Source organism: Pyrgilauda ruficollis, unplaced genomic scaffold (genome assembly GCF_017590135.1).
Source record: "Pyrgilauda ruficollis isolate IOZ18807 unplaced genomic scaffold, ASM1759013v1 scaffold2, whole genome shotgun sequence".
Lineage (NCBI taxonomy): Eukaryota > Metazoa > Chordata > Aves > Passeriformes > Passeridae > Pyrgilauda > Pyrgilauda ruficollis.
The window spans coordinates 24,790,155-24,814,772 of NW_024519206.1; the positions used below are offsets into that span (position 1 = coordinate 24,790,155).

Genomic DNA, 24,618 nt, shown 5'->3' on the forward strand with positions numbered 1-24,618 from the left:
AACTATGTTCCTGGTATTGTTCTTGGTTTGTTGATGAACATGGTTAAATGATATTTTTTCTGAAATGTGATGTTTATACTATGAATTCTATTACCTCAGTTCAACCAGTGTCCCACAGAGAGCTTGCATTGCTGTGTCCCTGCCTGCCATTTAATCTTGCAAGTCTGGCTGAAGGTTTCACTGCCAGCCACAATCTTTGGTCATTGACATCCATCAGAGGTCTTGGAGAACCACCCATGGTTCAAAACTGGTCTTGCCCTTCCCTCTTCCACTGATGCAGCTTTGTGCAACTGTATTCCCATACTACTTGTTTTCCTACTTCATGTGCTCAAATGGTATTTTTAGGACACTGAACAACTACATAGTGTGTCTTTATCTCTCTACATGTTTCTCCTCTGACTTTCCTAATTTCTTCTTTATTGATAAAGTATGTATCTTTCTTAACAAAAAGCTTATTCTGCCATTGTAACTGTTATGGAACTGAAGTTGACGGCTTCTGGGGAAGTATGTCTGCCAGTGCTTTCTAGTGAGGAAAACATCAGCATCGTTCCTAATCAGCAGGGAACCTTCTGGTATAAAGTTTCAATGGGCAGAGTAGCAAATTTGGTAAACAGAAGTACTGTTATTTTATAAAGAAGATTATCTTGCAGTAAAATGACTTATTAAAGCAAAACCTTTTGCATGAGCCAGGTCATCTGGCCTTCAAACATACTGTGGAAAAAAGAGAAGTCCACCAGACTATTACTTAACCTGTGGAGAAAAATCTGCTGAATCTGCAAAAGCACAGTGTAGTGAGTGTCATTTCTGTCTCCTTCATTCCATAAGTGCTCCCTGACAAATGAGGAAACTGTCCATGTTGGGCAAAATTTGCTCAGATCTGTGCTTTACCTAGACTTAATCCTTCTAGTACTGGCAAATTGAACTCACTGTCCAAGCAATGGCAGTTTCAGTAGACAATGTGTGTTATATTCCAGATCGCTATCTTGTAGTTTGTATGTCACTAGCCATGAGATTAAGTGCTCTGTAATGTGCATATTACAGCTATTTTTTACTTCCTCTTGTGTTTTGTTTGATGTAAAGTAGAGATGAACAAAAGCAGATAATGATTTCAGAGCCAATGTATTGCATATGTACGTGCCTGGAAGGAGAAGCAAGAAAAATTTGGACCTAGAAATAAAGGAAAATTTTGGGGAGAGAGAAATAACTTCCTTACAGATGTGATTCATTCTTCACTTGAAATTTTTACTTCAAAAAGCTGAACTTGAAGTTAAGGGTTTGTTGAGTAAATTATTGGGTGAAATTCTATATTCATTATTATTCCAGGCATCCAACTAAATGGTTGTATTGAGAACATCATACTTGAAGCCCTTTTGTTCTTTAAAATCTGTGAAAAGTGAGGGTGGCTTGCATATGTTTCCATGTTACCATGCTTTGTTTTCTAAAGTGGTGTGCCCCAGTGAACAGCAGCATTCTAAAGGCTGCTCAATAATACCTAATATTCCTTTAAAATAGACAAATTCTGGTCGGTTTAGCTCCAGCAGGTTTTTTTCTTTCACTGACACAGAGGTGCTCTGTGTTTGCTTTGCATGTGCCAGATGCGTAACTCCATCATCCTTTCCCCACCGATCCATCAAAGTGTCACTTTGGTGGTGCACCTGTAGGGTGGTATGGTAGCAGCTGAAAGAACTCCACATCATTCTTATGCTTTTGAGGATGAGGACTTTCCATTTAGGCTTCATCCAGAACCATAAGTTTAAAAGAAGAACCCCAAAACCTCATTATTTCCTTTTGAAAATGAGCACCTGTTTGCAAACCCTTACTGGGAAGATTTTGCCCCATAGGATTCCTGTTCTCTCCTTTATTCTGTGGGCAGCAACCCACAGAAATTGGTTTCCACCTTTTTCCTTGAAATCTTCTCTATGCCTTGAGAGCAGCTGAGGGCCAGAAGGGTGAGCAGAGGGGTTACAGCTCTCCTGTCACATCTCAGGGGGGCTGGCAGAGCTGTCTGTGCTCAGGACACGTGGGGTCTCCAGTGCTGGCACTTGGTTTGTACATGTGCATGGAGGTATCTCATCCTGCCAGGGTGTTGTTCCTGCCCATGTGGGACAGAGCTTGTGAGCCCCATGCTCTGTTCTGCAGAAACATGAGGGTAAAAATTGGGTATCTCAAATGGTGTTGATTCTTTCTCTCTTCAAATGATGCAACTTTCAGTACAATTTTTTTACAGAACATTTACAGTTAGGAAGAAATTTTTAGAGGTATTGAATTCACCTTCTTTTTAAATTATTATTGTTCTTTAATGTGTAGCATTATTATAAAGCTAACTGGTGGCAAAATTGTAGGGTGTTTTTTTTAAGTTTAAAAGCCTCTAACTTAGAAGGGCTTCCTTATGGACTATTTCCTTAGTCATATATATAGTTAAATGTCACGGTGTGGCTTTTGATTTTGAAGGGTTTTTTGGTTCTGCAAAATTTCTCATATAAAGTTACTTTTATCCAGGGAAAATCATCAATACCTTATTTCCCCTATTAATGGAAATTAGTGGTGAATTAATTTACATAAACTTTTTCACAAAACTTCAGTGAATATCTCTGAGACATGGACTGTAGGAAGCTAAGCTGAAAGTGCATCTATTTTTATTTAACATGAAGGAATTGGACTTATTGAAATGGGGCATTTGGATTTGTTGAGCTAGAACATATCAAAATTATAATTTCAAAATGGTTTCCGTCCAGTTGTTTTGTATTGAACAAAAATACCTTTAATTTTTAATCTGCTTTGAAACGTTATGTAACCAGGACTGTTGATTCGTGTTATCTCCTCACCCTTGTTCAACCCTCATGGCCAGTTTCTCATGAAGAGAGATAAACATCTCAAAAAGACATAATTTCATACCATTTTTGTAGAAGTTGCCAGATGGGTAGGAGAAGTACAGATTACTAGAGGGAAGGCTCAAAAATAATGAATTTAGGTCAGCAGTTGGGTTTAATATGAATTTGAGTAAGTATGGTCTTACCTCAAAAGCAGCCTAAATTGTGGTTCTTGATTGGGAAGAAATTAGTAGATGTGAAAGGTACTGTGTGCTGTGAGGTGAGAGGAACCTTAAGTGGCTTTAGCTGGGCAAACTAACAGTGACAGAGGAAGTATGTAAATCTGAAAAAAAAAATCAGATCTAGGAATCAGCATGGGAGTTTTTAACTTCTGTTGTTCTTCATAGCATATCTGATCTGAAACTTAATGAAAAGTTTCTTTATATGCCTTATTTACATGTTTTGATATAGCAAATACCAACATTTTCCATAATGCAAGCATTCCATTTCCAGAATTGAGTTGCCATTGCAGACTTTGCATAGTTGCAAATATTTATTTATACACTCACACACACATATATATACACGTGTGTGTATTATATATGTATGTCTAATATCAGTATTGAAAGTCAGCCTTAAAAAATTCTGATTTCGTTGTTCTGGCCTCTTGGCTCTTCAGCGTTGTATTCAGATCTCAGAAGAACTGCCTTTGCAAAGGCAGTTTTGCTCCTTGGCAAGTCAGATTTCAAAGAAAAAAGCTGTTTTTACAGTCACCCCTAATTTTAGTGTTTGATATCGGCCATCAGCCAAATTTATGAGTTTTTTATGAAAATAGATAACTTGAGGTAGGAAGAATGAAGGACACTATAAAGTTACCTTGTCTTTTTAATACTTCCAAGTGTTTCAAGTTGATTTATGGCCCGTATTTTATCTCAACATGTTCAACAATCAGCAGATTTACCATGTAAACCTCTGCTTTATCTTCTTTGTTTTTCTTTCTTACTGTTACAATTCAACATAATGAGATGCAAGTTGTCCTTTTATCTTCTTCTTACTTTTAAGTTAGCAAGAAATGAATGTGGTAAAAGTTTTGTTAGCAACTTGTAAATCTTTAATGACTGTAAAAGATGATGCTATCTACTGTTTACAGTTTTAAAGAAAATGGTGTAAGGAGTGTCTTCCAGCTATCAGATCAAATATAAATAATGGTGATGGTGCAGAACTTGGCAGAGTGAATATAAGTATGTACATGATTACCTAATTATATATGACTGTATAGGTATATTTACATAATGTTAATAATGTTCTTTTTCAGTTTTAATCGCAAGTATATTGTCCTTTAAGTTTTCACCAGTAATCTAAGGAATTTGAAGAAAGCTGACTTTAGAAAATTTTCTTTTTTCTTATAGATAATGTCTGTTCATAATGTAAAATCATACAAGTACAGCACAGTTCACTAGGAAAATGAGCTTAGTGTTCTCAGTTTAGTCCAAGTTGGACAACACATTTTTTGGCACAATCAAGTGGCCTCACTTTAAGAGAAGTATAAGACTGAATATGCATAGAGTTTTTATTATTTGAGTGAGCTGAACTGTACATTTAGAGCGATGAGAAACTCTTGTGCTGCATCCCACCTTCTTTCAATTACACTGATTTTATAAGCACTGGATTTACAGCAGAAAAGTCTCCCAGAGAAATGCTGTTCTTTCTTATTGTGTATAGATGAAAGGATATATAGTTCTGCCTTTTATGTACTGTGTTTGTATAGACAAGAAAAGTTGTGTAAGTTTTTTAGAAACATTGATAAAAATGTTAGTGCATATTTTAAACAGAGGATGTTTTTCAGAAAACCCATGTAAGATATTTAATATTCAACAAAAAAAAAATTGTTTTGTTGTCTGTTGCTCTTGTGTCTTGCCTGTTGAACAAAAACTGCTTTTAAGTGAAAATGCCCTTTCCTTTGTCCAATCTTAATGGCTCCTTGGTAAAATGTTCGCTTCTGTTGGGGTACAAGTCTTAAATTATGCATTCAGTTCCTGTGAATTCTTCTGTGAAGAAGGATGAGACTCATTAAGAAAGAAGTCATTCCAGTCCATGGAAAGTGTGTCATGTGCTGAAGGACAGAATGTGCTGTGACAGAATAAACTGCCAGTAGTGAGCTTCCCATTGTGGAGGTCTTCAGAAAGAGTCTCAGCTAACAGTTGGAAAGAACTAGCTCAAAGACAGGGTTTAGTCAAAGCATGACAGAAGTCCTCAGTCTGGTGTGTCTGATGCTTTGCTCAGAGGTGTTGAGCATTGAGGGCCTGAATTTTCAGACTGTGATTGCAATAAAAGGATGGGATTATTAAATGAGGGCCCTGCAGTTGACTCATGGGTTGAAGAGGAGCTATTGAATCTCATTTCAAGAGGGAAATGAAAGAGACTGTGTTCTGTATACAATTCTGTCTTGGACTTGAAGTTGAAATGCACAGGGCATTTTAGATGGCTTGAGCTGAGGTTAAATAAATAAACGTGAAGTTAAGTGCAGTTATCAACTACTCAATCAAACAAAAAATAAGGCAGCCTTTTTCATATACTCTTGGCCTTCTTGGAGGTGCCAGAGGAGGAACTTCAGTATTAAGGGTGTTGAAAATAGCTAGTAAAGCAGAAGCCAAGGCTAATAAACAGTTTTGGAAGTACTATGAGTGGTTTAAGCATAGTCTGGATTATTGTTATTACTGTGTTAAATCACAGCAATCAAATGGCCAAGCATCGCTTTGAATGATTAAGTGGAACGGCCGTCAATGAAAAGCCTTCAGGCTGCAAAGCAGACACAGGGATGGGTGTGGTCCTGGTCAGCTCTCCCAAACATTACTTTGGATGCTGTTGTAGATACAGGGCAGGGTGTTACATGATATTTTCAGGACCTGGCAGATTTTAGTTTGGTTTGGATGTTTTTTATGTACCTTGGCAGGCATGCATATCCCTGCAGCCATACAGCACTCTGCATTAATGGCTGAAGTAACACTACTGGTGAGGCAGAGTCAATCAGCAACAGACTGCTGTTGACTCACGACTTCAGTTGACTCATAATCACATTGAGCTTTGAGGGTCACTTTTGTTCCCACCCTGAAGGCCAATGCCAGTTCCTGTCATGAATTTGAGTACCCATTGATTAAGAAAGTAGATTATGTGATTTGTGGACATATGAGCCAGGGCCTTTAAGGAAGATATGGCAGGGCCTTGTATTATTTCCATCAGTCAGTTGTGTTAATTAAAATTATTTATTCCTGCTTATAATAGTCTACACCCAAGGTTTTAGGTAGATTGCACTAATAATAGTATTATAGCAGCATAGAATCGTCTAAGTTGGGAAAGACTTTTTAGATCATCAAGTCCAACCACTGAGCTCAGTGTGTCATTGAGTCCAATAAAGAGCTCAGTGTGTCAAAATGATGCAAAAAGATCTCACAGAGAGAGGGATTTATTTCAAACTGTGTTCAGACTTTATCTTCTCCCTCATATATTTTTGTCTCTCCTGGAAGAGCCTGGAAAAACAGATGAGGCTTGAAGTATGCCAGGTCTGGGTATTGTCTGATGAAGGTAGCATCATATGCCAGATAAAGGGATTTTTGGATGAGATTTAGAGAAAGAATAAAGGAAGAGGGCATTTTGATCCTGGAAATCCTGGGATTTAGAAGGTAAAAAAGTATTAGAAGCATTTTTATGGTGTCATTTAAAACAGTCTTGGCTTGAAAGAGAAGCAGTGTTGCAGCATATCTGAAGATGGGTATCTCAGTGTGATCTGCTTTAGTTTTACAAATATTGAGTCATTTTAGCTTATCATCTTATGCATGATGGTAATAAACATGAGAACAGCTCATTCTTTTTAAAATTTGTAACTTGTTAAAATAATTGGCAATCCTTTTCCAAGCTACTGTGCAGGAACTCAGGCTGGTAAAAGCTATGGAATCTTTCAGGCAAATACTATTGCTGATGGCACAGTTTGATTTCTCCTGTGTGGGTGCAGAAGGTATGGCTGTGTTAAGCCTATTCCACCATGCCTAAAGGAACCATTTTTCTTGAGTTGCTGGGTAGTCCATACAGCAACCTATTAAATTTGGATTCTAATACCTGGACCTATTTCAACAGTACTTCAGTTTTATTGTCTTCTGAAAGGCATGAGAGAAGGGTAGGTGCTACTTTAAACAGTTTATTAAAAATTTTGATACATGTTGTTGTTCATATGTTTTACTGTTTCCTTGTTCATCATCTATGGATTAAACTTTTTATCTTCACGCTTGAATGAGTGGTTTTCAGTCGTTCAGTCATGCATTTCTGCTGGCCCGTTTCATTCAGGTGATCAGATCTTTGCACCTTTCGCTGAAAATACTGGGAGGATGATGTTTATTTTCTTGTGATTTCATGGATGAGAGGCTGCAAAACACTCTCGCCATTCTAAGCCAAAACTAGTCTATACCTTAACTCACAGCTCCTTTCAAAACATTTCTTCCAACAATATCCCTGTTTGCAGCAACAAGACGTGTAAACTGCAAGTGCACTGGGAGAGAAGCAATAGCGTCCAGCTCTCTGTAATGTCCTAGCAGAACAGATAATGGGCAGGCACAGTAGGAATATGTCTACATTTGGATAAATCTTCATCTACAGTATTTGAATTTCACTTTTGCTGTAACAAAATGTCTCTCAGTAACGTTTCTCTCACTATAATTTTGCTGAAACGATCACCTTGAGAGGCTCCAATGGAGCTTTTGGAGCTTTTGTGGACTTTGATGTAAAGCTCTCCTGCAGTGAGAGATCAGAACTGCCATGTGTAAAAGCAGAGACTCCTTTGAGAACACTTTCTTAGGAAACAGATGCTGTTCTGTCTCAAAAGATTTAAACAAAATTGTATTGAGTTAAATGTAATATAGGACTTAGGCATTTCCTTGGGTGATGTCACCAGATTTTCTTAGACTTATGACCTCCCACAAAAACCCCATATCAACATTATTTGCAAGTCATGGGCACAGTAAAGTGTAAAAAATTGAAAAACAAAAATAAAAAATTGTTACAAAATGGATGTTGTTATCAGGGAAACCTAAATTTCATACATTAAGAAAGATCATTGCTTGCGTTAATTAATAATATTTAATTGGTAATGTTACACTACTCATCAGGATAAAAAGAGAAAACTGATTGGCAGGTTAAAAGACTGTATAGTATGAAAATTAGGCTTGACTGCAAGCATTTACATGTGTGAGAATTCCTACAGGACTCCTTAAGTTCAGTTGAATTACTTATGCATAAACCACAGTAAGTGTTTACAGTACCTGACCTTAAATCAAGGATTTTTTTTTTTTAACTATCTGTGGTATACCCTTTAACTATGTTGGGATTTGGCACTCCGTTTTAAAATGTGCCAAGCCACTGATGTTGTTTAAACTTCCTCCAAAGTTGGAAAGGACTGCACTGATTGATAAATTGAAACATTGCACAACAAAAGGTCTCCTTCTCCTTGCACTTCAATGTATTTTCTGGAATTTTAAATCTTATTAGATCTTTCAGGATTGTTTTTTGATTTAGCATGTTTGTCTTTGCTTTCTTAGCTTTATTCAGGCACTTATCCTGTTAATCAATAGTCAACATTCTATAACCACCAGAATGAAATCTTGCTTTTCCCAGTATCCTTTGTATTCAGTTCTATGAAAAACCTGTGATGAAGGAGTTGTGTTGCATTGTAAATTCACATGACCATTTACACAACTTGAATTTATTTTGAGCAGCATCCTTGCAGAAAACAGGAATTTCAATATAGCCTGCATTTGTTGTGGGAATCCCATAGCAGTGACATTTCCTGAAAATTTGTAATACTGAACTGGCTGTCTATAAAAGTTGAGCATGTTTTCCCTAAAGTCACAAAAAATTATGAAAGCTATATTGGTTTCCTGCAGTCTGACTGTACTTAGTTTTTATTGCTTCCTGAGCCCATGAGAAAATCCATAATACATTTAAAACTCTTACTTTCATCATTCCAAGCCTTAGATGCTGGTGTGTTGGCTTCTACTCTCTTTCTGGAGGTGATAAAAGGCTCAGTCCCACGAAGTGCTGCCCTTCTTCTGGTTCTGCTGCTTGTTGTGAGGTTGGAGGGCACAGAAATTTCTAGTTGTTGTTCAGCTTTGAGCTATAAGGATCCTTAATTGGATCATCAATTCTGAGTAGCTTTACAGTTTTTGTTGTGAGTACTGAAATTCCCATTATAGTTACTATGGCCAAGATATGCTTGGAAATTCAGGGGTGCAGCAGGAGGTAACTCACTTCCATTTCTATGAGACAAGACTGTTAGCAATGGGAAAGTAGTGGGTATAAGGAGGTCTTTAGCATGTTGAGATGTTAAGACAGTTTAGAATACATATCAGATAAAAAATACAAAGTGCTTTCATATAGGAGTTGGATGGGTCCTTTCCAACTTCAGTTATTCTATGATACACTGCCACTCCCTCCCCCAAAAATCATCCCTTGCATTTGCAATGTAACATTTTATGAAAAGGGGCAATGGCACCAAAAAACCCCAAGACAACAACAAGAAAAGCAGATTCAGAATGTTGGTGAGCAATAGAAAGGAGTTAAGTGTCCATTTATATGACATTTCATCTGTTACTTTAGTACAGGCTCTTTTTATTTTGTTCTTTTGCTTTTAAGCCAGCCCTGAGACTTATCAAAAGATTGCATTGGGGAAAAACCTCCTGAAAGCATTTTTCTCATATACTGTAGCTTAAAAAAGAATGTGTGAAATTCAAGATTGGAAAGTATTATACAAAAGTAGTTTTTCCTTTTTTTTTTTCTTTTTTTATTAACACATTTTTCTTCAAACTTACTTCTCTAACAAAGTATTTTTTTCCCACAAGACTCCAAAGGAAAAATGACATCAAATGGTAAAATCCTGTTGTATGTTATTTCCAGAAGAACCCATGGAAATCTTGAATATGATTTTATCATTTGCACTGTAATGTTCCATTTTAACAAGGAGCAACATACTGAAGAGTATTCAGTTGCTGAATACTTGATGGTAAGCAAAAGCTGATGTTTCTGTGAATATTACACAGTGCTTAGGAATTTGTAGCACCTCAGATCTGTTGTACGATAATAGAAGTTAGAAATGGAAAACTCTTGTTATATCAGCTTGACCATCTCCCTGACCACCAGATTTTTGTCTTCATTGTGATACTAATTTGCAAATGTTATAAGCCATGTGCTTCCACTACTTCCCCAGGGAAAATACATGGCATTAAAGCAGCCTTGAATATTGCTTTCCTTGACTTCATCTTCTTGATCCTCTTTCATATCTGTTTTACTGAACAATTCCTAATGTTGCTTTGCCTTTAGCTATTTTGTTTCTCTCCCTCTCTTCTGTTTTCTACAAAATCACACAACTATTTATGCTGTTCTTTTTGGATTTCTTCTATTTTGTGATATCTTTCTGGTATTGACAAGCCATGGGCTATAATGGACACGCTGGAAATCTCTACTGGAGAAACTGATGTTTATGTACAAAGTACGTAATGTACTGAGTTTTGTGGCCCTACAAGTAAAACTCATTCAAGAAGTACAGCACAGGCTCTAAAGACAAGTTTGTATCAGACTCTTTATTCAAGAAAAAGTGAGGGGTTTTTCCCCCTATAAACTTAGTAGAGTTTTTATTCTATGTTTTACAGAAGATGGTGTGGCTAAAGCTGCCTGTACTTTGTATGGATGTGTCATAGATAAGTTGCTGAAAGCTTCATTCTAACAATTATATCAGGCATATTAAGAGAATAACTGCACTATTTTGACTTAAGTTACAGGTACACAAGAGTAGAGATCTGTGAATAACTGGTTGGTTTGGGGGGTTTTTTAAGTTTCTGGCTTGAAGAAATTAAGATTGGACAATTTGTTTTTTTGGGACAAGCTCCAATGATTTATTCAGGTTTCTTTTTTTTCTCCGTAAATGAAGTATTTCACTTAGACTTCATATCAACTAACTTATTAAAAAAAAAAAAATAAAAAAAAATATATATATATATATATATATATATATATATTCAAGGAAGTTTGTTTGCAATGCTTCATTGTGAAATGAAGACTCAAAGAATTTTTAACATTTAAAAAATGCTGTAGTTATTTAATTTTAACCAAATAATTCTGATAAATTCAGCAGAAAATTGGCCTATGCTTTATTTAACCTGTATTTACAGATTTCAAATGAAAATAATCTCAGCTGAAAAGTTTGCTCAGTATTAGCTCAAGTGACTTTATATAGATGAGGAATGTTTGGAGGTTGTAGGTCTTCAAGACATTAATTATGAGCTGCCACCAACATATAAGAAATAGAAATTGACTGTAATATATTTATATATGTGTATGTGTGTGTGTGTGTATGTGTATATTTATATATATATATATATATATATATATATATATATATATATGGTATCTGTGAAGTCTCTTAGATCTTCCTGCAGGCAGACTCTGGGTGGTTGTCTTCAGGAGTAGGATTCACTGCTATTCATATGAAAATGGTGGAAAATCTTGCCCTAAAGCTAACCTACCCCTGGAGTTTTGCCTATCTGTCATGGTGATGGAAGATAAAGGATTTGTTAATAGACAGCTGACTGGTCGTCTGTCTGGGAAGTCAACACAACAGCACAGCGAATCAGGCAGGCAAAAGACTGATTGCTATGGCATTGCTTCTCCCCAGGAAAAAGCCAAGAGCTATGTCCACACAAAAAAGACCCTGGTTTTAATATATTATAGTCTGTTTAATCTCAAGGTACATGGTCCAAGTGGGGGTTTTTTTCTGAAAGCAAATTCTTAAAGACCAACTTTTTCTGAAAAGCTTAGTAGGATTGTGGGTTGCAGTGAATGGGAAGATATAGGCATGATGAAGAATAAATTGAAGCAACAGTGTATGGCCATAATTACTTAAATCTTAGATTTGTATTGTGCATATTTGGCTTAGTAGCCACTGAATTAATTTACCATGCTGACAAGGGCAAATAGCTAATGAGAAAGAAGGGAGGTTTGGCTACTGAAAAGCAAACTCATTTACAGGATTTACTTTCTGGCAAGAAATATCAGTTCCAGCTGAAATGTATAATTTGTGACTTCTTGAGAGGATCTCTAAATGAAAACAATCAATTTTCAAAACCTTTGCAAACTTTCCGGGAAAAAATGTCCAGGATTTCGTAGTGATTGTGAGATGTCAGATATTTGGAGAAAATGAGTATTTTTCATCCATCTTCATCACAATTATGCTTCCTATAATAATGATCATTGACATGATTTTAGGTAGGTGACTGTTTTTCAAACAGGTTTTCATACTACAAGCATAGTCAGTTTGCTCTATAATAATTTTTGAATTTTATTGGTTGTTGTTCCTAAGTGGAACTTAACACACTGTTATTAGAGTGCTGTTTACAGAGCTCTACAGTGCTTCACATTAACTAGCATCTCATTCATCTTGATCTCCTTAATATATATATATATATATATATGTAAGCTGGATTTGTTGGTTTGACAACTCCTTAGTTCTTAGAGAATGTGTTTATTCCAACTCTGTGTGTGTATGTGTATTTATATTTATATTTACATGTGTATGTGTCTGGAGTCATTAGAAGAAGCAGGTGTGCACCTTGGGAAATTTTAGTGCTGCCACTGGATGTTTTTCCTGGTTTTCAAACTCTATATGAGAAACATTTCATATGTCTTGAGCGTTTTCCAAATACGAATCAGAAGAAAATCCTAAAGAAACCATACTGAGGGCTAATGCCTAGAGGCTTGAGTGTGCAAAAACTTTGTAAGTTGTTTAAAACTTAATTTAAAAAACCCTATGTGGACATTTGGTAATTGTTGCCTTTGTCATTGTTACCTCCTTATTAACTCCATTGTGTTACATTTTGTGGCTACTACATGCCACTATTAAGTCAGAATGACAAAAGGAAGACTTCAGCAAGGTTTTTGTGAGTTTTGTGTGAATAGACACTCCTCTTTCCCCAAGGTCAGAGCTGCCCCTTCTACCCCTGCTATTTTGTGGCATTTAGAAACGCAGCAGTGGATACCTTCGTGTAGGTTGGATTTGTCGTGTTAGTCGCAGTTAGTGGGGGGCACATTTACAGGGGTGGAAACGGTTGTTTCACATTATCCACCCTGTGATGTATATGGTCCCTTAGGACAAAGCAAAGTTCACTGAATGAAGCCCTTTCTCTCAGTCACACTAAATGAAAAACAAATTTATTTGTTTTACACAATTCTTTAATAAATGAGTCAGCCCTGCTTCCCACTTATTCAGCTACCATCACTCCACTTTCTGATACAAAAATCTGAGCATTTTTAAATTACGTGTGCAGTGGTCAGTGACTCACTGGTGACTTAGGGAGGCAATGCTGGGGCCCCTCTCAGCTTATTAGCCCATTAAAAGTGATACAGAATACCAGTGAAGTCCAGTTTCTCCCATTAAAGCAGTACAGGAAAGTTTGTCGCTTGTTGATTTTACAGTAATCCATTTTGGACTCCTACTAGACTGTGTCTGTTTGATAAGCAAGACTGGTGCTTTCCTCAAGTTTTTGAAAAGCCCCTTGGATTGTGTTTACAGATCGAAGGTTAAATACTAAGAAAAAGGAAGTAGTATACATTTCCTAAAGTAGTTTTTAATGAAAAGAAAATCATTAGTAATGAATAGATGGGCCTTCTTGAAAGAAGAATTATGATTTTCAGAAATATGACTTAAAGGTGCTGGGAAAAATCTGTCATCTTTTGTTAACAAAAAAGCAAAAAGCTATTAACTTTGGTCATTTGGAACATTTAATTTTGCATCCAAAATTTTATGAAAAAGCAGTTACTTTAAAGCTCTAGTTTGTTGTAAAGCTTTCTTATGTCAGGTCTAGAAATAGCAATACTGACCATTAGGCAATGAGACGGGGTGGGTTTTTTCCTCTTTTAGGTGGGAATAGCTGAAGAGCAGGGTGCCTCCCTTTTCTAACTTAATCTGAACTCAAAATAACTTTTGTCTTGTTATAACAGCTCTTTTCTGAGTCACTGTATGAAAAAGAGACTGGAAGTATTGGATATTGTAGATCAAACACTTCAAAGCCAACTTTGACTTAGTTTTATGCATGCTTTAGAGTAGACTAATGTACAATAGTATCCAGGAAACTCAGCCAGTAATTCATAAGGGTCCAAAATGTTCTCCTCAGCATGAATCATAGCTGCATAAATGATAGGATTGGAGAAGATCCTTTAGGTCATCCAATTCAAAACCTGTGTATCTTCCTTTTCACTATCCCCACTAGGATTTCATCTGCCCTGTCTCTGCAAACTTCCCATATCCCTGACTCAGCCACCTCCCTGGGTAGTTTCTTCCATTGCCTAATTATTTAACCTGAACATCTTTAAACCTTACAGCATCATGCTGAGTGTGAACAATTTATGACTACAGAAAATGATTCTTTCTCCTCCCTACTGCCATCATGCTCAAATATAATCTCTCCCTTTAAATGTGTCATTGAGGTTTTGTTTTTTTCCCTTCTAACTGCATGAATAATAATCCCAGGAAAGTTGGGGGTTTTCGGCTGTCTTTGGTGCTTCTGTCACTATAACTGATTTTCTTTGAACTTTTGGTTTTCAAGCCTCAAAAGTACATTTTGATCTACAAATGAACTTTCTGTGACTCAATGATATGTGTGTATTAAGTCATGCTTTTGAAGAGGTGAATAACATGATTGAAGTATTCTGTGTCTTTGTTTATAGAAGCTGCTTTCTTGAGGGTGCTAATTGACAAATACACGGCATTTGAGGGATTTAAGTGACTTTCTTGGTGTCAGATATCCTCCATCTCATGTTACTAATCAGGATATTAATACAGTCACGTATTCTGGCTCTGTTTTGAAAACTGAACTCCAAAAGCTCTCGGAGGTGCTTGTAGTTGCCTACTGCTGAGTTAAAACTTATAATGATTATTTCCAAAAGCAGCTTCCCAGTTTGTAGCTGTGTTAATAAACAGAGACATAAACCTTTCAATATACATGTCTCTAAGTGTATCTGCTCAGACCAGTGTTATTATGACAGGATTTTTGGATGGTCTATAAAACAAACCAGAGAGAACTTCATAATGGGGGAGATGAAGATGAAAGGAAGCTTTTTGTTCCTGATAAAATGAGGTAAAGAAGCCTCAGTCTTCAGAATTTATATTTATACCCAGTATTTTTTAGGATCTGCCTAAGCTTGTTGGAATATGCTAATAAGAAACCTCCCTGATGTTAATTATCTCATCTGCTATAATGTAGAATGTGCCAGTTAGATCAATATGACATTTATGTTATTCTCCTAGATGACTAATGAAAGTTGCATATCAGAAAAAATACAGGGTAGAGGTGGGAAGGCTGGTTATTGCAAGCTGTATTTTCCTGATTCTGCATTGCCTCCCATTTTGGAGTTGCACAATAAAAATAGCTGCAGTCTGTGCCTCACCTGTCAGCTCACCTCTCCCACAGTTTACTCATGTAGTAGTTCTTTGATCCATGCAGAAGTATTCCAGGTTCCCTGTAGCTGGAACCTACAGAGCTGTTGTGCAAACTTGTGGGAAACCAGGGTAAATCCTGCTCTGTGACTTCAGTTCTGCCAGCCAGTAATTACAGTAAATGTGTTAGATTTAGTGGATCCATGGCTTTTCGTGAAAGTAACCATTCATGGTTCACTTTGGCACAGCAGTTTGTAGAAATAGACACAAGGGTTTTTTGTAAGAAGTTAATGTCAAGGAAGTAACAGATTTTGAAGGTAGTGTCTTGGGCACTGGGCACTATTTTTTGGCTCAAAGAATTTTTTTTGTAACTTTATAATTACACTTTAATTTTTAACAGGCCATGCTTTCAGCCTAACAAAGGGGGGAAAAAAAGCATTATCATATAGCCTTCTTATTGAGAGGTTTTTTTCCCCCCAGATATTTTTGTAAACTTCCCTTCTTTAATTTCTGTTTTGTTATGCCTCTTGGAGGTCCAGTAGCCAGCCAGTCCTCAAATGTCAAGAGGCTGAGGGCACTGTGCAGAGGCAGTGTCATGGCTTAAATGTGCAACACCCATGCACAGTTGGTAAACTCTTGGTCTCTGGTAAATTTGCAACCATTCTTTTTGGGTACAAAGAGCTGACCATAGTCATAACTCCTTTTTTCTGTTTCTCATTCAGATTTTGTGTATGTCCAGCTTTTATAGGAGTGTGGAGCAGCCAGTTTCATAATTCTGGCACTATCTTCCTTGACTATGGTGGGAAATCAAGATATTCTCAGGTACTTTTTCAGGCAGAGCTCTAAACAGCTTAACCAAGCTATGTAGTCAGGAACAGTGGTAATTGTAGCTTTGCAGTGGTTTCTGTACTGCATTGAGCCATGGTGGGTGTTTCATTGCCTGTGCATAACTTAAAACACAGATACTTGCTGAGGAAAGCCCTGCAGAAGTAGCACAGTGAAACAAGTTAAAGTCTGTTATTTCCACGGTGCATTTCAAGTGGTATCCCCTCTACTTTCTCTTATATTTGTTAATCGCTTGGTCCTAGAGCAATATTTCTTTCTCCTCCCCAAGGTTTGTAGCTCATCTTGGTTTCCTGTTATCCACAAGTTTCCTTGTCATGCTACCTAACCCCTTCCCCATGATCATTGATGAAACAAGATGGGACCTGCTGCTGGTCCCTTTGGCATCCCAGCGTGTGCTGCGTGATGAGAGCTTTGAACAAAGGAATGGCCATTCGAGGGCTGACCTTTGGAACCCCAAGTCAGCTCTTAACATGATACTTTTAATTGTCCTTTAAAAAAAAAAAAAAAAACTAGCAATGTCAGTAAGGGGAACTTCTCAGACCCTCAGGGCTTTGGGCTTCCAGCTGTTGCTGAAATTTTACTGCTTTAGTCTTTTTATCTGAAGGCTTGAGATAACATTTGTTCAGTTTAGTACCATCACCCATGAAAACCACTGTAAATTCTAAAATCCTCAAGCACCAAAAACATTGGAAATGTAAAATAAAAGCTGGAAAATAAATCTAGACGGTTTTGATCATGTGAAATTGCACAGATCTGAATGAAAGCACGTGGATTTAAGTTTATGTAGCTGGTTGGTGCTAAATTCTGTGTGGACATGATTGTAAAAGCAGTTAGGCTGATAGGAGACTGGTGGCTTTGGTTTAGAACATTGGATGCTCAAATTTTATTCCACTGACCTGCTGGATCATTTCATTGTATGTTGAGGGATTTTAGCCTTCTTCAGAGAAGAAGGAAAAAAAGCATATCAAAACAAACCTCATAAATCTGTGTGTTATTTTATTATTACTCATATATCATTTGGAGATAGTGCCAATTTATTTTGGATTGCTTAAATTCATTAGAAAAGGATTTAAATGGTTTTCAATCTAAACTAAGAGTGCATATGTAAGAAACTTCTGGATGAAATAACCACTTTTCATTGTAGTCATTCAAGTATGTGTGTGTAAAAATTTGTATGATCATCCACTGTTTTCTTTCTCCCTAAATATTTGAAGAAACTTTCTGTGAGTCTCTACCCCCTTTTCAAATTCTGTCAGATTCATTGTTGCTAAGATTATTATCCTATCCAAGACTGATTAATCTCTTGAACTAGTATTTGAAAATGGCAAATTCATTCTCTTGGCTTATAGTAGAAGTTACCTTCAATGTAAGAGTATGGCTATTTTCCTCTTGTCCACGCTGATAGTCATATGTAAAGCTGTAAGTATATCCTTGTTAATGAGTATATGCATTCAATTTTCATTTCATTTCAAATTAATTGTTTTGAAACTTATATTGTCATTTTTTTCCCCATAAAAAGGGACAGAATAAATGCAAGTTGTAGATTGGAGTGACTGTGTCTCTGATCATATGCCCAGTTGTTCTCTGTCATTTTTTTCTGATGCAAAAGTAGTCTATGATTTTGTACTTTGAACTGTTATTGTCCATGATATGTATAGAAAAGCTGATGTGAAATGGCCTTTATTGTATTATTTTTTTTTATTTTCTGAACTTGTGAGCACTTGAACTTGCAAGTTAAGCATTTTTATCCTAAGTGTTTTGCATGTAATAAATTGTTTCCTCCAGCTATAACCAAGGCTTTCACAAACTGATAGAATCAACAATATAGTGTATGTAGTTGCCAACTGCACTAAATTTCTAAGCATCTCCTTTTTGCTTTACAGGTCTGTGTGAGGATGCAGCAGAGGAAACAAAAAGCCATGAACTCTGATGACAACCCTCAGGAGAAATTTTTATCTGATGCCAGATGCATTTATAACGCAGCAGTACCAATCCATTTTACTCTGTAGTGACTGCAGCTTCCAGAAGGAGAGGACTGTGCTAATTTATATTAAAAAAAAAAAGTTCCACTCTAATAATTTGGTTGGGTCTCCCTGCCAACTGCTATCATCCTTTCTGTGAGCAAAGTTTAAGCACATACCCAACTGTGGTAGGGGTGTTGTGTTTTGCGATATATCATCCCTTTCTAAGGATTCAGTTGATTGATCAAAGACTGTTTATACATGGTTAAAAGCAAACTTTGTTTCATGATGTGTTTTGTCTTTTTAAAAGATATTCTGAACCGCACCTCCCTTTGAGTATATTAACATTTGTTATATCACAGTTTTGACAAAAGATAATTATCTCGTTTCCTCCTGTACTAACATTCATGATTCCAGACAGCTGAATTCACCACCAGGAGAAAAACTGGTAATCCATCAACTCTTTTCCCCCCATCTCTCATTGCTTATACAGACTCCTGTTCTCTAGAGATATAGAGTAAAATATGGTTACTGGACATAAAGGGCAAACCCTTTTGCCATTAACTATGCCACTATGAATGGGAGTAAAGTTTACACTGTAAGTACCTTGAGCACAGCAACACATGGATCTTTTTATGGTTACCTGTGATTTCTGCTTTTCTTGTCAACCAGTCTACTCTAGTTAGGGGTAAGACTTTCAAAAGTAACTACCAATTTTTGAGTGCCTTAATTTTATATTATCCAGTTGGAGGGTGCTTTGGTGCTTTGAGTGTTGTGTATTTTGGAAGTTCTGAGTATTTGCCTTCTGAAGGTCAGGCCCATGCAAGGTGCCTGAAACACAACACCCAACAACTGAGGCAAACTTTGAGAGGACCTTGGCCTAGAGTTTGGAAGAGTCAGGCTGATGTCTGGATTTCTGAGAGTTATTACTAAAATACACTTGGAACTGAAAATAACTGAGACCAGGATCAAGTGTATAAGCAGGCATTTGAACTACTGTTGCTAGGTCATACCAAAATATAAGTTGCAGTCTCTTGGATGGCAGATACAGAATGCACTGATAGTTGCAGTTTAGTTTGTAGTAGATGCAAGTACATGAGCCATCTCCACATCACTCACTCCTGTTGATTTCTTCAACAGGGATTCACCGTCTCCTGTTCTAGCTGTAGTAAAGGCTCCTCCAACTCACTTTTGTCCTGTTTCAAAAGAGGTTGTAACAGTTTCTGTGGTCAATGCTAGCTTGATCTGTGGCTAATAAGGAGACATTATTTTTTAGAATGTCTTAAGCCATCAACCTTCGTCATCTCCATGTCTACTTTCAATTTCTTTACATCCACCCACCCCTAAAACAAAACCAGCTTTGCAGCTCTTGTGCATCTGCTGCTTAACCCTCTGGCCCTATTCTGGCTCAGTGCATGGTACAACTGTTTCAAGAAGCCTTTTTCAACATGTTAGCTATTAAATAGCTCAGTAGCCAAGGAACTGGGTAAGGCCTCTGACACCTCTAGGGCTGAAGTGAGCTGTAACTCCCAACAAAAATGACTCTGTCCCCCAGGAGACCTCAGATTTATCTACAAGTTGTGGGGCCAGAAATCTTGCTTCTTTCCCAGGAAGGAAAAAAATCCTACCCCCTGCTTGTTATGGAGTGATTCTGCTCTCTGAGTTTTCTTCACTCTGATCCCTCCCCCGTGGTGTTTTGTCAGGAGGGTGGTATCCAACCCATTGTCAAGGTACCCTGCTGCGCTGTGAAAATTACACAATAAAATAATCTCCTGTAGTCTCTGTACACACCTCAGTGACCAAAAAAGTCCATGGAGAACTAATCAATTACTGTAGCTGTTAGGCTTAAATGTTAACTATAGATCTCAAATCTTCTTTTGTCCTTTTGTCAGTGGCTACTAGGGAATCTTGAAAAATCAACCACAGTTACTACAGAAGCTCATACCATAATGGTGTAGAATCTTGGACCAAAGAATCCTAAATTATAGGCATATAATGTAGCTGGAAAGTTCACTGCTATGAGACTTCTGTGAAATATATTACTCTGTCATGATTCCCATTATTGAATGTGATCCCAGTGCTCAGAGCTGCCTGGCTTTGCTGGGACTTTAGGGTAAATGACAAGTAGGCACTCAGGTCAATTATATCATCCACTCTTATTTAAGTTATTTTCTGTCATTTTAAGATGTAATGCTCAGAAGCACTCTTATTTGCCTTTTCTGCTCCATGCTTTGCAAAATAAGGTCTCATGAGGATAGTTTTACAAAAAGGAGAAAATATGCTGGTAATAAAGGGGAGGGGGGAAAGGAAGAAAAAGGTAGGACTGTCTGTAGTAGTAAAGTATGACCTCTTTGTATATTGTTCTAAATTGCAGTATTTGATAGTATCATCAAGATTTAAAAGTTGCATTTAATAAAAATTACTTACTTTCCCCCAATGCCAAATAGTCCATCTAATTCAAAGGAAGGAAGTAATTGAAATGTAGTCATTTATGCAGCAGCCTAAGAGGAAATATTGTAAAGTGATTCTTAGTAGTCCTCAAATGTAGTTTGAATTTTAAGAAAGTTCTTTTTGGCTGGGAAAAAAATCAGGCCAATTACAGGAAGTTTGGAAGCTAGTGAGGTGTAAGGAATGTAAGGAAACATTGCTAGTTTGGGGGGACCATATGTTTGATTCTCATCAGCAATGTTTCTGAAGCTGGGAGAGGCACTGGTGGCCAGTCAAACTGTTTTGAACAGGATTTTATAGCAATTCTTGCTCAGCTCTTCTGGTCAACTTAAATATGCAGCCCATCTGCACGTTTAGCTATTTGAATAAGATTTTATATGGTTAAGTGGCTCAAAGACTAAAATTAATTTTAAATTACAATTTTATTGAAATAAATTTGAAGGAATTTTGTGACATTTTGAAAATAATGCTGTGACTCATGACATCTTTATTATCTAGAACTTCAAAACACATTTTCTAAAATAAGTTGTAACATAAAGCATATATTTTTCTGTTAAACAGGTAAATACTTCTAAAGTTTATTTTCTTAGTAGAAGTTTATTTTCAGAATGTTATTGTCCAATGGCTTTTCTTTTACTTTGTTTTTCTGCCATTGCTTTTTAGAAAAACAGATTAAAACAATTACTACTCTGATGACCAAAATCTGGAGGTCTGGACGCTGCTCATCTTTTGGGCTTTGTACACAATGCTGAGTTCAAACTAAGACTGTGGTTGCCAGCCCCAGATTCATTCTTCTGTCCAACTATTATTCAACTGTGACACAGAAAAACAACATTTCTCTGCTTTCAAGGGGTTGGGCTTTGCTTCATAATGTCTTGTTATTTTCTCTTCTTCAGCATTTACTGTACAGAGAGAATTAGAGATAAATTTCAATATTCTTGTATTGCTTATAAAGAGTAATTTACTGCCATAAACTCAAATTTGTTGAGCAGAGATTGTATTTCTAGGTGAAGTTCTTTCAGCATTGGAAAAAAAATAATAAAATTACAGGGTATGAATCATATTGAATAAGTTTCTTCCTTCTTATCAGAATCTTGTTTATAAATAATATACTAAAAAAAACCAACTGGTGCAAAAGTGCTGTAAAATATATGACATACTCCTGAAACCAAGCTTCTGTATCACTTCTTCATTTAAAATTAACCTTGAGTTTCCCACAGCTTTGTTTGCTGTCACCCCTTCACGTCTTGTTGCTTTCTTCATTTGCTCCTTTATAGCATGAGGTTGCTCTGGTATTTATGTGGTATCTTCATGTGCTGTTTGCTGGTGACTTAGCTCCTTTGCAACTCAAAGATAACATTTGCACAGCATTATGCTGTTTCATGAGCCTTGATCTTGTTGAGGGCACATGCCCACAGGGCCAGGCTTATAATTAACAAAATTCACCCCAGCTGGAAGAGGTTATGAATCCATTGTTTCAATGAGAATTTATCCTAATACTCTAGTAGATCAAGTTCAACATGAGTTTGTTTTCTAGGTAAACAGTGAAAAAAAGTTGCTTGTTTTAGAATCTTGAACTTCCTCTCTACTTTTTGTCCCCTGTCTTGTAAATTCTTGTACTAGTTAATAGTATCAGGAATGATTATTTCTATCCTCCTTTGCAAGACAGCTGGTTGTTTGCTGCATAGAAGCTGCTAACCTGGGGGAATTGCTTTTTCCAGGAGACCAGCAGATCACAGCAGAGATACTTTGCACTTCTGTTGGCATTAAGTGTATGGCAAGTGCTGTAGTTAATGATGGGATGGAAGCATAACCCAGCTAATAGAATTGACCTGGTCTTGTCCGACAAAGTGTCCTGACTGCTCTATATTTATATCTGCCATATCAAGGAGTTCGAACAAATGCAACATGAACATAGATTTAAATAAGTATAATTATTATTTTAAAACACTTTGGTATTTTCCAAGAGTTTCATGTTGTTGTAATCAGGAAAGGGAGTAAAATACCTATTTGTTTTTATGTGCAGTTATTGTAGGTTGATGTTTCTTTTATATGTATTGCTATATGTTTGGATTTACTGTGTCTGTAAGAGGCATTCCTGCTTTCAGATGAACCTGCTGTATTGAAGATTTCAGTATCCATTCTTGTGCTTTAAATGAAAGGATTCTTACGTATCAGGTAAAAAATCATGAAAGTAAGCAGAAGCCATGGAAGAGATCCCCACCCTCAGGCTACACTATGTTAATTGATGTGAACTCTGATGGGAGTGTTTTCCATTTGATTAAGTATCAACATATTATATTGTTCATTTGTTTGCTAGCACCACTGCAACACCACACTGTCATCATAAAAAACTGTTCCTTTAGGAAATTAGTTTCTGCAAAACCAGTTAATGCTGTAGAACAAAGTGATAACAGTGTTTGATAAGATATTATAATTTGTCTTTATAAGCAGAGTAGAGACTTGGAGTGCTTCCTAAGTGGGAATCATCAGTGCCAATCATACCTCACCCTCCACCACAACTCCAGCAGACTGACAGTATATTCAGAGTCCCAAATCTACTTTTGATAAATTTAAGTGAGTATTTGCTATTGATTTTGACAGGAGAGCGTCCATAGTCCCCTGCTGAGGGCTGCATGTCAAAAGAAGATGACATATTAGTACGACTGAACTCCTAGCTAGATGATGTGATCAATTATGAGGGTCTTTCCAAAAGGTACTTTCCAAAACATAATATGCATGAGGCTTAGCTAGTGGGTATTCATTAAATAGCTGCCACACTGCACCCTAGACGTGATTGCTTCTCTGCAGAGTGATGCTGCATGTGAAATAGGCACTTGCAAAATAAAACCCCCGAGCATTTTATTCATATTACTTTAGCTGCTTATAGATGAAGTCACTCTTAGATGATCATAGCAGCTTTTCAACAATCATAGCAATCCTATTAAATAGTTTAGGAAATCAAGCAATGAGCAGCATGCTCTCCCTCTGCTCCTCAACCAAGAGAATGTGGAAAGAAAGTGTTTCCCAAACACATTCTCTTAAGAAGAATGAACTTAATTTGACATTTGATCAGCACAAAGCTTGGCCCTCTGTCTTTTAAAAAGCTGTGATGGTTTCTCTAAATTGGTTTTGTTGTTACAATTACTATTTCCTGAATTTCACATACTGTTTAAACATTGTAAGCTCCAGTGTCCTCTGATTACACTGAGACATTATATCATTGTTAATGAAGGTAGCACAGGTGCTATTCTTAGACAAACAAGGAACCAGCAAGGGTATGATTCAAGGATGACTTAGACCAGTCCTCCTTACTTTGTAAAATCTGATGAGACCATTTGCAAAGTTTACAGTTTCTTTGAGAAAGAAAAAAGTTTTTATTCTATTGATTTTAATACTGCATTAATTTTAAAGGGTAGCTTAGATTCACAGCATCTTGGAAGTGTTAGAGAATATATGAAAAAGTTGGTCTATAACAGATGATATTCCAATTCATTATGAAGCAAGCAGTCAGTAATTAATAGTTACTTCAAATGCTCACAGTATTTTATACTCATGGTTGGATTCAATTACAAGAGACATAAAGGGGATTATTGTACTTTTTTTTCCCTGATGGCATAATGAAGTCAAGATCCATAAATATTGGAGAACAGTCAAGTTACTGCGTATATAACAGGAACTGCTTTTTTCCAGCTGCCTGGAGGTGTAGTGTCTTCCTTCTCTGTGAGCCATGGCTGGGCCTATGAACTTGTAAGAATACATCTTGGTTAATGTGGGGTGATTGCTTCTGATCCAGTAGAAACAGAGAGAATTTCTCTTGGCAGTGCATTTGAACACCCTGTTCCAGCATTAACTGGGTATTTCATGGTGGTACGACGTGATTCCTTCGTCATGACACTGGACTGCCTATTTCAGGGCACATGTCTCAAAGGCAGTCAGGAGGAGTGTCACTTGTGAGGGGAGCATTTCCCCCATTGTTCTGGGCAACAGTATTTCAAATGTAGAGGTTTGTCCCTTCTGGCTGCACTTAGAAGGCATGGAAGGAGGAAGAAGAGACCCAAAGAACTGGATTCCCAGCAGAATC

The 24,618-nt window shown here is 36.9% G+C and overlaps 1 protein-coding gene across 1 annotated transcript in view; it reads left to right on the forward strand.

Annotated features, from left to right (window-relative positions):
• The window catches only part of BBS9 (Bardet-Biedl syndrome 9), a 285,204-nt gene extending 263,631 nt beyond the window's left edge, over nt 1-21,573 (forward strand). Inside the window, exon 23 of the mRNA XM_041466709.1 lies at nt 18,009-21,573. Within this exon, the coding sequence (XP_041322643.1) occupies nt 18,009-18,055 (47 nt within the window). The 3' untranslated portion in view covers nt 18,056-21,573. The remainder of the gene's footprint in view (nt 1-18,008) is intronic.
• Nucleotides 21,574-24,618: the final 3,045 nt, after the last annotated feature.